The following is an 18,147-nucleotide window of genomic DNA, read 5'->3' on the forward strand; positions in this document are numbered from 1 at the left end:
TGAGGAAAACATCAGATACAAAATCAGACACTGAATTAGAAACTGGAAGTGAATCAGGGAAAAGTTTTCATTCCTGGAGGACAGTCATTAGAAATAGTATTAAAAAAAAAAAAACATGTGCCATGGATATTCTAATAAAAATACATAAGCATTGAGTCAAGGACCTGTGGTCTTTTTGATGCCTCAGGAGGAGGGACTGGGACATATGTGATTGGTTGGCTAAAGGGGTAAGAAATTAGCTTTAGCTTCCATTCTCCTGTAGCCCTGATGCTTTTGATCAAAGATGATAAAATTGCTGTCATTGTTGCTAATGTTAGTTTCAGCAAACAGAGTCTCTACATGGGACATGGATGTACTAATTTTGTTATGTACAAACACGTAATTTGTTTATTGATGGTCAAAACAATAGACTTGTGGCTTCCAAATCCCTCTGGGTATTTGAATCACCTGGGAGATATTCCATAATGAATGATTTCTGGGTAAGAATCCCAGGCCTTTACATGTAGTGGATTTAGGGTAGAGCCCCAAAATATGTATTTTGAAAGGGCTTTTAGATGATTCTGACATGCTTGGGAACCCTTGTTCTACAGCAGATAACATCATATGCCCTGGCTGCAGTAACTTAGCTCCCCATCAGCAGGATGTCACTACTCTGACTGATATGACCTCTACATACATGAAGTCCGCTCACAATTATCTAATGATGCACACAAATCCTATCTTAAGGTGAGACTCTTCCCTCCCGCTGGTGATGTCTGTCACTGGGCAAGGAGCAAGGAGGGGCTATGCCCTGCTTACCATAGCCGTGAGCACGAACAGGGGCGTGTAGGGGCTGAAGGCAGCCGCCAGCTTGCAGGCCTCAGCGGCTGACAGCAAGTGGTGGTCAAACTCCTTCAGCAAGCCCTGCGAGGGAACAGGAGGCCAAGTGTATTGTGAGAAAACAAGAGGCCGAGTGTACTGTTGACAATTATTTACCCATTAGCAAAAGGCAGGCTATAAAATTCCTTTGCTTTTCTTTCAAGATTCTGAGGGGTGCCCTGCGCCTCACCACAACCATTTCAGAACAGTGCCAAGAAAGAGTAAGTGGGTAAAGACCCCAGGGCATTGACCATCCTTTCCCCCACACCCATACGCCATCCATCCCCAACTCGCACCACACAGAGAGCCTCACGTGTGCCAACATTCGCAGTGCCTGCCCACGCAAAGTAATTCAGACTAGTTTCTTCAGAGGATCGTGCAGCTCTCTGTTCACAGAATTCTGAGCGTTTTGCAGTCAGATTCACTAATGATTTATGCATTGTTCTTGACAAAGAAGGCTTTAATGTACAATTTCATAGCAATTAAGATTCATTCATTTATTCCAGAAATATGTATCGAGTATCCCCATGTGCCAAGCGCTGTTCTAGCCACGAAGGAGAGAGGAGACAGTGAAGCTGCAATGAGCTTATTTTCTATTAAGGGGAGGGGATCAAAAACACACAAAATAAGTAAAGTGTGTAATATTTGAGATGGCAATAAATGTTCCAGAGAAAAATACAGTAAGAAGAGATCAAGGAGGTCCAAGGCGAAGGGAAGTTTGCAATTTTAAACAATCCTCAGAGATAACTTCACCGGACAAAGAACATAACCCCTTTCCTGTGTTTTGGCCTGTCTGATAGCAAATGCAACATTTTGCTAAGATTCAGAGTACAAGCAGCAAGCTAAACGTATTTTTGCTGCTGCTAAGTCGCTTCAGTTGTGTCCAACTCTGTGCGACCTCATAGACGGCAGCCCACCAGGCTCCCCCATCCCTGGGATTCTCCAGGCAAGAGTACTGGAGTGGGTTGCCATTGCCTTCTCCGATATGTGTTCTTATGCTACACTAATTAGTACTCAGTACAGTTACTATTGTTGTTTTGGTATTTGAAAAAAGGCAATGTTGATGATACTATTAAAATGTCAACTTGAGTGCAGTGCAGGAGAGCAGTCAATGTCTGTGCAATGCTCTGAACTGGTCAGAGACCTGGTTTCGGCTCCCAGTTCTCTTTCTTACTGACTGCGCAGGTTGCAGAGGTTACCTAGTTTCTCTAGACCTCAGTTTACTTTCTTCTAAAATGGGAGTGACACATTCTGCTCCACCTTATGCCTAGGTAGATGTGGTGTGTGTGGCTCACATACATATGTACACACACTTCTTGAGTTATAAAACAATAAATAAATATTTATAATCATTACTATTACAGATAGGAGCCCAGACAAGCAACTGATGCCCTGATTTGAACAGACTGTCATTAAAGTCTTAAAGGTATTACCCTTTTACTTTGTCACTGAGAGAGTTCAAGTGTAGAAACTGAATTTTGTGATAATCTGAAAGGAAATCATGAGGTTCAAAGCATTTATCACTTTGATTTCATTCATTCTTTTTTTTCCCTAGTACCTTCTGTAGGTCTGGTGCTGTGCTAGATGCTGGGGTAATAAAGCCAAATGGGGCAACATAGGAACTGTTCCTCAGGCTTGTTCACATTACTCGAAGAGGGGAGATACTCTGAGATGCTGTGAGGGGAGATACAGGGAGATCCTCTGACTCCTGACTCCTGGAGAGAGCACTAACCAAGAATAACGCTGACAGTTTTGTAGGTGATGCCACTCTGCCCCGTAGTTTTGCCAAGTGATGATTACCAGGTTAATGTCAGGATTGCTTTTAAACTTTTCATAATCTTTCTTGCTCATGGAGACGAAGATGTCTGCCAATATGCCTAGTGATGTGGAAATGCCCTGTAACGAAATACGAACAAAACACAGATGAGGAACTTACAGTCAACTCTCGCTCTCAAGGCCCAAAGTCAACGACTGGCCCTCCAGATGAACCAGTGCTGATTATTATCATTTGTTATTATGACTCTGAAGATACTTCTTGACTGGGTGTCACTGGGCTTGAAAGATGATCACATCCTGAGGACATGGGCATAATGTAAACTCACCTATTTCTTAGCAGGGCTTTGCTTGCTCATCAACATGAACTTGTCCACAATGCTAGGTATAAAGAACTGACCCAAGCAAGAGTTCCTACCCCCAACTCCATTTGTGTTGTTAAAAGGATTGTAGGCAGCAGCGCTGCTAACAGAGTTCAGGGAAATGTATAACCCAAAGCTTCAGTTAACGAGGAGAATGTTCTCACAGAGTCACAGAGGATGAGTACATCAAGGAAAGCTAATGTTGCTTCTCAGTTTCTCAAATAAAGATGCTATGTAAATGGCTGAGGTCTTTTCCCACCTAACCAAAGGAGAATGATTTTACAGAATGCAATTGAGCCATCCCAACTTTGCTGTTGAATGAGGTAAAGGCTAAATATATAATAAAATCAATACCAGTAGAAATAAATGGATCAGTAAAATAAATATACAAACAGACAGTTGCAAATATATAGAGAAACACTAACTACATGCCAGGAGTCTAGTTGTGAGTAAGGATGGGCAAAACAGAGAGGGAGTTTTTAAATATTTCTGGTCTTATTGTGCGTTCATTCATGCTTGTGCTCAGTTATGTCTGACTTTGCAACCCCATGGACTGTAGCCCACCAGGCTTCCCTGTCCATCACCAACTCCTGGAGTTTACTCAAACTCATGTCCATTGAGTTGGTGATGCCATCCAACCATCTCATCCTCTGTCGTCCCCTTCTCCTCCTGCCTTCAATCTTTCCCAGCATCAGGGTCTTTTCCAATGAGTCAGTTCTTTGCAACAGGTGGCCAAAGTATTGGAGTCTCAGCTTCAGCATCAGTCCTTCCAATGAACACCCAGGACTGATCTCCTTTAGGATGGACTGGTTGGATCTCCTTGCTGTCCAAGGGACTCTCAAGACTCTTCTCCAACACCACAGTTCAAAAGCATCAATTCTTCAGCACTCAGCTTTCTTTATAATCCAACCCTCACATCCATACATGACTACTGGGAAAACCATAGCTTTGACTAGATGGACCTTTGTAGGTAAATTAACGTCTCTGCTTTTTAATATGTTGTCTAGGTTGGTCATAACTTTTCTTCCAAGGAGCAAGCATCTTTTAATTTCATGGCTGCAGTCACCATCTGCAGTGATTTTGGAGCCCCCAGAAATAAAGTCTGACACTGTTTCCACTGTTTCCCCATCTATTTTCCATGAAGTGATGGGACCGAATGCCATGATCTTAGTTTTCTGAATGTTGAGTTTTAAGCCAACTTTTTCACTCTCCTCTTTCACTTTCATCAAGAGGCTTTTTAGTTCCTCTTCACTTTCTGCCATAAGGGTGGTGTCATCTGCATATCTGAGGTTATTGATATTTCTCCTGGCAGTCTTGATTCCAGCTTGTGCTTCATCCAGCCCAGTTTCTCATGATGTACTCTGCATATAAGTTAAATAAGCAGGGTGACAATATACAGCCTTGATGTACTCCTTTTCTGATTTGGAACCAGTTTGTTGTCCCAGGTCCAGTTCTAACTGTTGCTTCTTGACCTGCAAACAGATTTCTCAGGAGACAGGTCAGGTGGTCTGACCTGTCTGACCCATCTCTTTCAGAATTTTCCACAGTTTGTTGTGATCCACACAGTCAAAGGCTTTGGCAGTCAATAAACCAGAAGAATCAACAAAAATATAACCAATAAAATTGATAAATGAGAAACTCAATTGTGCCATAAGGTAATAACTTTCCAAAGGCAAATATAGGAAATGAGAAAATAAACACGAGACAAACAACCTTTTTGTCTGGCTGAGGAAGTGTCAGGTATCCCATGATTGAGGCCCATATTAACTCTGCTGCTTCATACCACATCCCTGGAAAAAAGGAGACAGGACAAACGGCTAGTATCTGTGCTCTTGTATCAGAAAATACTTTTAAAAACTAATACAGAAAGATGATTTTGCATTTTGTAAGAAAATTTACAACTAGACTAGATTGACAGCAATGAGCAGATAGCAACCTGCTAGAAATACAACAATCTGCTTTTCTGGTTGGTTTAATACAGATAATTTTTCCCTTTCACAGGGAAACAGTAAGAAATATTACATATCACATGTGTACATATGAACTATATTAATATATAAGTGATTATCTCCATTATTTTCAAGATAACAATTACCATCTTCTGTTTAAAAATTTCAAATACATTAGTTTGCATTTTAAAAAACAATTAAGGTCCTCTAAGCTTTGCTAGTAAAACTCAGAAATACCCTCCGGGGAACAAATGGGTAAGTTATCAGGGTGTGTGTGTGCACTCAGTCATATCTGACTCTTTGCAGCCCCATGGACTGTATGTGGCCTGCCAGGTTCTTCTGTCCATGGAATTTTCCAGGCAAGAATACTGGAGTGGGTTGACATTCCCTACTCCAGGGATCCTCCTGACCCAGAGACTGAACTCGTGTCTTTTGTATCTCCTGCATTGGCAGGTGGATTCTTTACCACTAGCGCCATCTAGAAAGCCCAGCATAAGTTTAGAATAAGAGTATCACTTATCACGTGGAGTCCTGCTGAACTGACAGCCAGATGCCAGAAACAGTACCAAGAAAAGTCATAATATAGAAACGCAAGTTTCTTTAACAAAACTCAACAGAAAACTTTTGTCTTGTTAATGCTCATAATATTCCTGGCATCTTAAGTGTCAGTCTCTTTTTGATGAGGAAACTAAGGGAAGTGAAACAATATCAACCAGATCCAATGAGAAAAGCCCACAGTGAAATCTCTTAGCCAGACTTGGTAAATGAGACTTGAGAGGATGACTGTACCCAACTTCTGCAGAATTTGCCCTCTTATCTGTATGCAGACTGACTGCACCAGGACCTTGTCGCTTTCATTTCTGTACAGCCAGGTACCTACAATAAAAGAGAGGGGGAAAGAAAAACATTTTTGACCTTGAATTATTAAAGAAATAGCCTGGTGAAATAAAACTATGTTCATGGAAGCCTTCATGAACACATGTGACATAGATTTGGTAAACAGTCTCTTCTCTGTATGTAGAATAAGGTCTAAACTCCTTGCTATAACCTACAAGGCTTCACAGGAATTGACTCCTGCCTGGTCCCCACCTCTCCTGATAACCAACTGGGCTCTGCTTGTGTTCCTTACGCTATGCTATGCTAAGTCACTTCAATCGTGTCAGACTCTGTGCGACCCCATAGACGGCAGCCCACCAGCCTCCCCCGTCCCTGGGATTCTCCAGGCAAGAACACTGGACTGGGTTGCCATTTCCTTCTCCAATGCATGAAAGTGAAAAGTCAAAGTGAAGTCGCTCAGTCGTGTCTGACTCTTCGCAACCCCATGGACTGCAGCACACCAGGCTCCTCTGTCCATGGGATTTTCCAGGCCAGAGTACTGGAGTGGGTTGCCATTTCCTTCTCCAATGCAGGAAAGTGAAAAGTGAAAGTGAAGTCGCTCAGCTGAGTCCGACTCTTCGCAACCCCATGGACTGCAGCCCACCAGGCTCCCCCGTCCCTGGGATTCTCCAGGCAAGAACACTGGAGTGGGTTGCCATTTCCTTCTCCAATGCAGGAAAGTGAAAAGTGAAAGTGAAGTCGCTCAGTCATGTCCGACTCTTAGGGACTCCATGGACTGCAGCCCACCAGGCTCCTCCGTCCACGGGATTTTCCAAGCAAGAGTACTGGAGTGGGGTGCCATTGCCTTCTCCTTATAATAGCAGCCAACTCTTGCTAGTGGTAAAGAATCCGCTTGTCAGTACAGGAGATGCAAGAGATGTGGGTTCGATCCCTGGACCGGGAAGATCCCCTGGAGTAGGAAAAGGCTACCTGCTCCAGTATGCTTGCCTAGAAAGTTTCACGGACAGAGGAGCCTGGTGAGCTACAGTCCACAGGGTCATGAACAGTCAGACATGACTGAACACCTGCATGCGTGCACGCACACACACACACACTTACTTGCTTCATGGTATCTGCACTTGTCATTCCCACTACTTGGGATTCTGCTCCCTCCTCCTTCTACTCCAGGGCTCATCCTCAGTGGTCTTGCCTCCAAGGCTTCCCAGGTTAATTAACTACAGTGTCACTTCCACTGTCTTGTGGTTCCTGAGAGGAGGGCGGGATCCATTCCATTCACCCAAAATTGGTTTGGATGTTGAAACTGATGATCCCACACATGCACCGGGAGGATATGAAAAGATTTAGTGCTCACATAATGAGCCTTTCTGAGGAGGGCAGGGAAGGCACCTAAGCTGGTCTGTTTGACTTAAGTGAAGGGAGTGGTGGATGGCTTCTCTTTTTATTTTGATTAGGGTGTGGGGCTGGGGTAAAGGTTCCCACAAGTTAGGCCAAGGTTTACTGATAAATGAGCTTTAAAAAAAACTCAGCCTGTCCAGATGTGGGGCACAAGGGCAAGAAGCTGGGACCTGATAACTGCCAGTGGCCAAACATCAAAAATAGTCAGGCTCTTTATCATAATCTCTCACTATTCTCTACCACATTGACCCCCTTACTTTCTCCCTGGCTTTTAATCTATATGTGTGTGTGTTGGGGAGTGCAGAAGATGGGAAATAATGCATATTGTAGGTTAGTGATGGTGGCCACAGAAAAGAGGTATTATCGTCAATATTTTTATTTCCAATTGGCTTCCCACTGGAAATGTCTACAAGTTTCAAGGAGTTTGGGACCTTATATCCAAGTATATTGAGCTTAAAAGTCAACTAGGGCACTTCCCTAGCTTCAGTGGTTAAGACACCGCACTTCCACGCAGGGGGCATGAGTTCAATCCCTGGTCCAGGAACTAAGATCCCACATGCCATGCATGGCACAGCCAAAAAATAGGAATAAAAAAAGTTGACTGGGAATTGTGTTCAACTTGCTGGGAAACTTGTTGAATGCCTAGAAATTCAGACAAGATATCTGAGGCTTAAATTACTTGTTACTCAACTATTAGGACTTCCTTCCTTTCATGTATGTTAAAATATTCTAAGAAATCCATTTCAAAATAAGTTTTTATTACATTTTCTCTATAGCCAAATACAGTTTATTTTTCAGATCACTGAAATACATTAAGCTGTACGTGTATTCTCCTGAACTTACAGGCTCAATTTCCATTCACAATTCTTTACAAAGCTTCAGCTGAGCCTTTTCTGAAGCCCAGGGAGTTACCTACTTCCACAACTAATGCTGATTAGGTAACACCCTCCACAATAGAGCAGGGCAATATTAGAAGACTTGGTTGTTTTGTTTTCCTTTTTAATAAGAGAAAATGGAAACATAGAGAAGTAAACTGCTCAACCAAAGCCACTTCTTTCACTGGGGCAGAGCCAGTTCCAGGGATTTCGGGAATATTCAGTGCACAGTAACTACGAGGTCATTGAGTTGTTTCTGAACTGAAATTCTGGTAGAGACAGTGCGTGAAGGTTATGGTGACGATATGACAGCACCTTACCCGTTGCTCCATTGTTGCTTATTAGACTGCTCAGGATATACTCTGCTTTTAAAAGTTTCCCTGAAAAGAAGCAACCAAATGCCACATAATTAGTTCTGAACACGTGCTTTAAATACTACTGCTGTTCATGCTCTAAGGTAAACACATTATAACAGGGAAACATCATATTTTAAAATTTAAAATCAGTAACTACATCACACACAAAAGTAAAAAAGAAGATGCAGTTTTCAGGAACTGGTAAGATGGGAAGTTATGAAGTAACTGAAACTGCAATTAGATTCCCAAGTATATACACATGTGTATATGTGTACACACGTGTTCATTTATATGAATAAATAATCCGTTCATACAGAGTAAGGCCTGAGAAGTACAGGCAAATCTTTCTCAGAGGCTGCATCTCCTTCTTGTGCAAACTATGCCAGGACTCTACTCCAAAAGTAGAGTTGAGTTGCCTGTGAAGTGAATAAGACTATTTACAGAATTATTAGGGCTTCCCTAGTGGCTCAATTGGTAAAGAATCCGCCAGCAATGCGGGAGACGGCCTGCAATGTAGGAGACCGAGGTTCAATCACTGGGTCAGGAAGATCCCCTGGAGAAGGAGACAAAAAACCCACTCCAGTATTCTTGCCTGGGAAACCCCATGGACAGAGGAGCCTGGTGTGCTACAGTCCATGGAGTTGCAAAGAGTTGGACACAGCTTAGTGACTAGACCATAACAGAATTATCAGGAGGGAATTTTTTAGGGGGTTGGTAGAGAAGAAGTTCTTTGTTAACTTTTCACTGACTTCATCAACACCACGTAGGAGGGGCCTAACCTATGAATTCATAAGCCCAATCTAATTCATAGGCCTAACCTATGAATGTAAGTAGGAATCTCAATCATTTATCCTTTTGTCCATTTCCGCTTCCAGGTCCCTCGAAGCCCTACATGGTCTGGCCCCTGGGACTTCTTTGACCTCATCTCTACCATTCTTTCCCTCATCCTCACTCTTAGTTTGGTGATAGTGACTTCCCGACTATTCCTTGAACCTGTGAGGCTTGTTCCCACGTCAGGGTCTTTGTATTTACTTATTTTAGTTTGGAATGCTTTTATCTCAGATATCTACAAGGCTTGCTCCCTTCTCCTTCAGGTCTTTGCTCAGATGTCACTTCGCTGTCTCATAAGGCCTTCCCTGACCACCCTATTTCAAAGTGCACACACAGCCATATGCCTGATTGTGGCAGAGTGTGTTCCAGAGGCGGTCACAACAATCTCTTCCGACCCACATGTTCTTTGGCAACGTGCCCCTGCCACTCCTCCAACAAGAAGTGGAATCTAGAATTTATTTTCCTTCCCCTGAGCCTGAACTGGCCCTGTGACCTACTGTGGACAAAAGATGTGGCAGAAGTGACACTGTGTATCTTTCTGGTCGGGACATTAAGAGACACCTCTGGAGTGTGGATGTTTCTCTGGAGCAGAGGTTTGTACTTGATCTGAGAGGCCCCAGAAATTTCAGTACTGAATTAGTTTTCTCTTAATTACTTGCTGGGGTAATTGTGGGTAAATTCAGACTCAACATAGACACCTGGCACAGATTTGCTGCTATTTCTTTTTGGATGGATATATACATACATTCAGTTCAGTTCAGTCGCTCAGTCATGTCCGACTCTTTGCGACCCCATGAATCTAAGCACGCCAGGCCTCCCTGTCCATCGCCAACTCCCGGAGTTCACTCAGACTCACGTCCATCGAGTTGATGATGCCATCCAGCCATCTCATCCTCTGCGCTCCCCTTCTCCTCCTGCCCCCAATCCCTCCCAGCATCAGAGTCTTTTCCAATGAGTCAGCTCTTCGCATGAGGTGGCCAAAGTACTGGAGTTTCAGCTTCAGCATCATTCCTTCCAAAGAAATCCCAGGGCTGATCTCCTTCAGAATGGACTGGTTGGATCTCCTTGCAGTCCAAGGGACTCTCAACAGTCTTCTCCAACATCACAGTTCAAAAGCATCAATTCTTCTGCGCTCAGCCTTCTTCACAGTCCAACTCTCACATCTATACATGACCACAGGAAAAACCATAGCCTTGACTAGACAGACCTTTGTTGGCAAAGTAATGTCTCTGCTTTTGAATATGTTATCTAGGTTGGTCATAACTTTCCTTCCAAGGAGCAAGCGTCTTTTAATTTCATGGCTGCAGTCACCATCTGCAGTGATTTTGGAGCCCCCAAAAATAAAGTCTGACACTGTTTCCCCATCTATTTCCCATGAAGTGATGGGACTGGATGCATGATCTTCGTTTTCTGAATGTTGAGCTTTAAGCCAACTTTTTCACTCTCCACTTGCACTTTCATCAAGAGGCTTTTTAGTTCCTCTTCACTTTTTGCCATACTCCATGGCAAATAGAAGGGGAAAAGGCAGAAGTAGTGACAGATTTCCTCTTCTCGGGCTCCAAACTTACTGTGGACAGGGACTGCAGCCATGAAATCAGAAGACAATTGCTTCTTGGCAGGAAAGCAATGACAACCTAGTCAGTGTGTTGAAAAGCAGAGACTTCACTCTGCTGACAAAGGTCCATATAGTCAAGGCTGTGGTCTTCCCAGTGGTTGGGTACGGTTGTGAGAGCTGGACATAAAGAAGGCAGAGCACCAAAGAATTGATGCCCTTGAACGACCGTGCTGGAGAAGACTCCTGAAATACCTTGGACAGCAAGGAGATCAAACTTGTCAATCTTAAGGGAGATCAACCTTAAATATTCACTGGAAGGACTGATGCTAAAGCTGAAGTTCCAGTATTTTGATCATCTGATACAAACAGACAACTCATTGGAAAAGTCTCTGATGCTGGGAAAGATTGAGGGCAGAAGGAGAAGAGGGCGTCAGAGGATGAGATGGCTGGACAGCATCACCGATGCAATGAGCATGAACTTGGGTAAACTCCAGGAGATGGTGAGGGACAGGGAGGCCTGGAGTGCTGCAGTCCATGGGGTCGCAGAGTCAGGAACGACTGGGTGACTGAACAACAACAACTATATATATATATATATTTGGCTTCCATCTCAGAGCTTGGGCAGAGAGCAGGCTTCCCTCCCCCACTTCTCTGGTTGGGTTGATAGAGCTGTTCAGTCCCATTTCATAGCTGTGCAAACTTTTAAGAATTCCAGCTTTATGCAAATATTTTACCCCACGAAGCCCAACGCCCTGTCCCTGCTCAGGAATTAAAGCGGCAATCCCTTCCCTTAGAGTGTATCCAAGTGTAAATCCCTTTGGCTATAGTGTCAGGAGCAGTAATCTACTATTCTGACTTTGAACATCTATCTTTCGTGCATTTAAAAACATTGAGTTTACTATATTTATGTAATGGGAGAAGATTCCGCATTCTCCATGTTGATGGAACTGTAAGTCTGAATCTTTATCTCTAATTGTGGCTTGAAAGGTTTTGTCTAATTTCAGAATTAGCAGGCCCAGGGCATCCTCTCTTGCCTCTGAAATCTCATGATGTTGAATACTCAGACCTTTGGAATGCGTTTTGAGTGGATACCAGGAAGGCTAGGTCAAAGGGCAAAACAGGAAGACTGTGCTGTCCCCTTGTATTCTTTTCGTTCCTTTTCCTTACCCTTATGGTATCACACACACTTCTGCTCCATCAGGTTTCCCAAACGCTGGGGATTGAGATGCCCTTCCCCCGTACCTTCTCTGCTTTCCAGGACACCACCCCTGCTCTAAGCCCCCTTTCTCTCTGGGAAACCCAGCGTAGGTAGAGGCTCAAGAGATGTTTGGGGGCAGATGTTCACAAGTAAGCACCTAATCCTGAGACTGAATTTGTCTTCTTGTGGCACTTCTGGTAGTATCTTTGAGGAAATGATAACTCCAACTGTTGGAGAATAAGATCTAGGACTTTTACCTTAGACATATGATATGTGGGCAGAGAAGTGTACTGTTCATGATGGTAGTAAGGCTTAACCCATCATCAGGAGAAAAACTCTATACTACCTTGGTTAGAGATGTGAGAGACAACCAACCAACCAACCAAATAAGTGAAAAGATTATTTGCTCGTGTAAAGCAAAGCTATCAACATGCTAGCCTACTGACTTGACCTTGATTAACACGTCACACTACAGCAAATCCATGTATTATACAACATGCCCTCTGTTCCAAGTTCTATTTAGTGAGAACAAACATTAGGACACTGCCTGCCCACACCCAGCCCTCATTTTTCGGTGCCACCGCCCCCTCATCGGAGAACATTCTGCTGACACATCATTCCTTCTGATGCTGTCAGGAGGAACATTAGTGGTTAGGTTTCTCTCATACCTTAAAGATGATAAACCCCAAACATTATAAAAATGTCCCCAATTATGGACATTTGAAGTAAGACTTTTTTCCCCCAAGTTCAACTCTGTTGATGTAGTTACTTTAGAAAACTATATAATAAGCTGCTGTTAAGTCACTTCAGTGTCCGACTCTGTGCGACCCCATAGATGGCAGCCCACCAGGCTCCCCCGTCCCTGGGATTCTCCAGGCAAGAACACTGGAGTGGGTTGCCATTTCCTTCTCCAATGCATGAAAGTGAAAAGTCAAAGTGAAGTCGCTCAGTCATGTCCGACTCTTAGCGACCCCATGGACTGCAGCCCATCAGGGTCCTCCATCCATGGGATTTTCCAGGCAAGAGCACTGGAGTGGGGTGCCATTGCCTTCTCCGCTATATAATAAGACCCGGGTACAATTTACACACAGCTGCAAGAACTTGAGAGTGAATGAGCTTGGGCTTTTTGAAAAGTTAGCCTCCACAAGCCCATTTCTCTGTCCTTTTATCTCTGCCCCTCTCTGTATTCAGCAACTGTCTCATTCAGTATAGTCAGTACAGTTCCTTTTCAAAGGAAATGAAGTAGTTAAAAGATATTTTTAACCTCTTCAAGTACAGAGTTATTAAAACAATAGCAATAGCTAAACCCAGTTTTTAAAATGAGCCAGTTCTGTTTCTGGGAGAGGCCACTGGCATTCTACTTTTGTCCTTTACTCTTTCACTCTTGGAAATGAGTACAGCAGGCTACACGTTTCTAAACCTTATGGTTATCAGTAATTTAAATAATTCAAGAACTCTATGGAAGTGAACTTTGCTGTAACACAGAGCAGGCCCCTGCCCCCACCAGCGCTCCTCTACATTACAGCCTCAGTTAGAATGTCAGCCTCATTTTTCATTTCATTCAAAGTGACAGAAGGAAAAAAAAAAGATACTTTAAGGCCTAATCAGGTACTGTACCGGTGCTCCTAGTGATGGAAAAAAAAATCTCAAATTACTTCAGTGGGTTTGTCAGCTCTATTGTTAGCATAGTCAAGTGGCCCTACAGAAAGGAGACAGCAGAGCTAAGAGAAAATAGTAGAATTCTAATCTGCTTTTTAAAGGCTCTTGGTCAGAAGTACAGCAATTCAGATACCCCTGTTTGAAAGCAGCGGGACAGATTTGTTAGACGACAAAAGCTCCAATTAGTATTTTCCACCCCCTTTCACAATTTTCTCTATTGCTTTTGGCTCTGAAACCCTTTATGCCAGGGCCTTTGTGCTGGCAAGAGGCGGGTGGAAGGGCGCCGCGGCAGGCCGGCAGGCGGGAGCGCGGGAGGCTGCAAAGGGAGGCCCGCGGGCCGCGGTTCCCGTCGGCCCCGTGGAAGTCAAGGAGCCCCGAGTGCAGACGAGCCCGGACGGGACGACTCCGGGACAAGGGGGCCCGCCGGAGGAAGCCTACCTGCATGCATCGAGATTCGGGCCTGGCGGATGACCACCTGCGGGGCGATGGGCGTCGCGGGCTGCAGCCTGTGCAGCGCCTTGGCGACCTGCAGCAGCTGGCCCGAGACGTCGAGCCCGTACAGGAGACGGTCGCTCAGGAACACGATGGCGGCGGCCGTGGCGCAGTCCCGGGCGAGGATGGAGGCTTTCAGGGACGCCTGGGGGAACATCCACCAGACACCATCAACAGAACCGAAAGAGCGCCCGGCAGAAAAGAGAGCAGCCTTGGGACCAGGCTAGTCTTCTAGGTATTGTGATCAAAAGAACAAAACCTAGAGCTAGGAGAGCTAGGAGGCTGCGGCTGCTGCTAAGTCGCTTCAGTCGTGTCCGACTCTGTGCGACCCCAGAGACGGCAGCCCACCAGGCTCCCCCGTCTAGGAGGAGACTGAACCAAAAGACAGTCATCATCGTCGTCGTCATCCCAATTCATTTGTGGGATTAAATATTTTTTATTCCATTTTCCCTATTACATTTCTAAAGTTATACAGGTGATAAAATGCATATATCCCATTATTAAAAGTCCAAACAATACCCAGTCAAAATTAAATGTGCCCCTTTGTTTCCTGATTCCCTACCTTATTTTCTCCCTGACTCCCACCAATTGCATTCTTGTTCTTCCTGATAATGGTTTCACAGAGATCTTTCCAGAACTTCCTCTACCCTTTTATGTATATTTAGACATTAATTGATTCCTTGCGGTGCCTTTCCTCCTCCCTTTCTCCTTTTCTCTCTTTTTCTTTCTTCTCTCCCTTTCTTTTCCTTCCTTTCCTTCCTAAATGAAATTACACTAGACATAGTGTTGTGTTACTTGGTTTCTTCAGTCACCATAACATCTAGCATAGCTTTCCACATCAGTTCATAACACCCTGCTTCATTTATTGCCTACATTTTAATTAATAAGAAATACAGAATTCTAGGTAATATTTTATATTTATATGATCATGTTTAGTTAATGAATAAAATAAGAAAAGAAGCAGACATGAAAGTATAACAAAGAGTGAGAAATAGAGATATAAATGAGGCAAACTTTTATGGAAAAACACCATATTTAGGGCTTTTAAGGTATTATACTGTGAGTGCAAGTTGCTCAGTCATGTCCAACTCTTTGCAACATGGAATACAGTCCATGGAATTCTCCAGGCCAGAATACTAGAGTGGGTAGCCTTTTCCTTCTCCAGGGCATCTTCCCAACCCAGGGATCCGACCCAGGTCTCCCTCACTGCAGGCAGATTCTTTACCAGCTGAGCCACAGGGGAAGCCCAAGAATACTGGAGTGGGTAGCCTATCCCTTCTCCAGCAGACCTTCAGCCAGATTCCTTACCAACTGAGCTATCACGGAAGCCTAAGACATTATACTAAAGACATTATTACACTAAAGACATTAAAAGTCATACAGCTGATAACATAAATGAATTTACCACCCATTTGCTAAACCAAGTAGAATGTTTACTGGGCTTCTCAGTTCACATATGAAGCCTGCTGCTGCTGCTAAGTCGCTTCAGTCATGTCTGACTCTGTGCGACCCCATAGACGGCAGCCCACCAGGCTCCCCCATCCCTGGGATTCTCCAGGCAAGAACACTGGAGTGGGTTGCCATTTCCTTCTCCAATGCATGAAAGTGAAAAGTCAAAGTGAAGTCTCTCAATCGTGTCTGACTCCTAGCGACCCCATGGACTGCAGCCCACCAGGCCCCTCTGTCCATGGGATTTTCCAGGCAAGAGTACTGGAGTGGGGTGCCATTGCCTTCTCCGCATATGAAGCCTAGAAAGCATTATAAGCATTGTCCATTTTCCTACCACAATCTTTTTATACAAACACTGCTTTCTTCATCACATAAGTACTAACATTTATTGGGTAAAACTAGGTACCAGGCACAGTGCTAAGAGCTTTATATGTATTAATTTAATCATCACCAAAAATCCTAAGAGGCAGATTCTATTTACTTAATTGTCAAAATCAGTATTTTAATCATCCAATTGAATTATTCCTCCCATTCTGACTCCTAAAATCCTACTGGGTTGACCAAAAAAGTTCGTTTGGATTTCTCCAGAACATCTTATGAAAAACCCAAATGAATGTATTGGCCAACTCAATATTTCTTTTCATTTATACCTTGCTACCAAGAACCACCACAATAATCCTCTTTTCAAACGAATGAATTCTTGTTAAGGCTTTTAACCTATTACTGTGTTTTTTAAGTTTAAAAAGTGATAATGTGCTCTTGTATTTGTCCTTTTGTTCTTAGTTGATCACTATTGAAATTGTGATATTAATAGTAATACCAATTGTTAGGGGGAATATCTCTTCTCTCCTTTTGATGGTTCCTTCCACATGCAGGGAGCTCAGTTACTGTAGCATTCCTGGCCTCTTTCTACTTATTCTGCCCCAGGAAAGGTGGACGATTTTGATTGGTAGACTTGGGAAGAAACTGGGCATGCATTACTTAGCTCCTCAATTTTTTCTTTTGGGATCAGAGTGTCTAAAGGAAACAGGGATTCTTCTCTGCTCTTCTATGTCATGCCTTATCTAGAAAACCACCCCTTATGGGGTGTTCTGCTTGGCTCAGTAATTTCTGTGACTGAATAGGGAAGTCAACATAATTCTGGGGTTCATCTAGCAGAACCCCGTGCCCTAAAACCTAGCTGTATCTTCCAAGTTAGCCTTTGTCAGAATTAAAGGTAATATTTAATCTCTTGTCTCCCTAACTCTTTTGTTTTATTTCTTAGGTTGCTCTAGGAGGGTAAGAGAGGTGTTATTTATTGGATCTGCGTAAAGACCCCAATGTCAATCATTACCTAACACACCACGTGTGCTGTGTGCTAAGTCACTTCAGTCGTGTCCGAAACCTTTGTGAGTCTTTGCGTCCAAGGGATTCTCCAGGCAAGAATACTAGAGTGCCCTCATCCAGGGGATCTTTCCCACCCAGGGATCGAACCTGCATCTCTTTAGGTCTCCTGCATAGGCAGGTGGGTTGTTTATCATGAGTGCCATTTGGGAAGTCCACCTAACACACCATAGCCCTTTCTAAAGGAAACTGCTCTGCTCACAGCTCCTGCCTTTGAAGCAGCAACGTTTTTTGTTGACCTTGATCCCCTCTCCCCATCTTACCACCAGCTGAAGGCTAACCTAAGAGTACCTACCTCATACCTAGCCCATGACTCTGTGGTCTGAATTGAAAAATGAATTTATCAGTCTAAACTAAGAAACACAGAATTTTCCAGTTGCTGCAGGATAGGAAGAAGCAGAGAGTAGAGTTTAGCTAAGCTACATTTATGTATAACACCCGTGTGAAGTCCAAGAATGTGACTGTGAATCCAGATCCACATTTTCACCAATGCTGTTATTAGAGTTGCAGGCTTCCTTTACCATCCCATGTGTATGTTCATAATGATGTACACCCTATTCTAAGAATTTCCTTGTGTGAGCCTCTGTTTAACTCAACCCAAAATGCCTAACTAAAGCTGAAATGCTCAAAACTTCTATTGAGGATTGTCAAGTAAACCGTTAATCTGAAAACACAAGTTTTAAAATGAGAACAAGCCAGTCATCTGACATTTGTAAAATGTAAATTTAAAGATAGAAAAGGAAATTGCTGACTTTATGTATGCCCAGCTCTGTTGAACACGGAGTCTCTGATCAAGAGTCCTCTCTACGGTAGGTGCACAACACGGCCCTCTGGTTTGCGACCTCAGCTGCTGTCTGCAGAACCTGCGGCGTCCGCCACGGCCAGGCTCTCTTAAACCGTTCTTTGAAACAGCGACGCTATTCCTGTCACCCTGCTCATGACCCTGTGGAGGGTACTCAGCAAGCCACAGTGAGCCCCTTCTCTTTGAGGTGCATGCCTGACGTTTAGTTCTGCTCTTCGTTCTCATAGGGGTCTCACTTCAGTTTTCTGGGTAAGAGTACCTATGTGGGATGCAATGTTTAGAGGCAGGGCTGTTCTCCAGGGAAGGCAATGGCAGCCTACTCCAGTACTCTCGCCTGGAAAATCCCATGGATGGAGGAGTCTGGTGGGCTGCA

The 18,147-nt window shown here is 43.8% G+C and overlaps 1 protein-coding gene across 11 annotated transcripts in view; it reads right to left on the reverse strand.

Moving 5' to 3' along the window:
• ALPK1 (alpha-kinase 1) overlaps positions 1-18,147 on the reverse strand; it is a 121,810-nt gene that overhangs the window by 12,015 nt on the left and 91,648 nt on the right. For 10 of the 11 annotated variants that reach the window (XM_010858526.1, XM_010858522.1, XM_010858524.1 and 7 more), the window contains 6 exons: positions 14,087-14,285; positions 8,370-8,429; positions 5,732-5,818; positions 4,707-4,783; positions 2,659-2,754; positions 799-903 (listed from right to left, as the gene is read on the reverse strand). In XM_010858526.1, the coding sequence (XP_010856828.1) occupies positions 799-903; positions 2,659-2,754; positions 4,707-4,783; positions 5,732-5,818; positions 8,370-8,429; positions 14,087-14,285 (624 nt within the window). The remainder of the gene's footprint in view (positions 1-798; positions 904-2,658; positions 2,755-4,706; positions 4,784-5,731; positions 5,819-8,369; positions 8,430-14,086; positions 14,286-18,147) is intronic. The other variant, XM_010858525.1, reaches the window with a different exon arrangement.

Source organism: Bison bison, unplaced genomic scaffold, assembly GCF_000754665.1.
Source record: "Bison bison bison isolate TAMUID 2011002044 unplaced genomic scaffold, Bison_UMD1.0 scf7180017864389, whole genome shotgun sequence".
Lineage (NCBI taxonomy): Eukaryota > Metazoa > Chordata > Mammalia > Artiodactyla > Bovidae > Bison > Bison bison.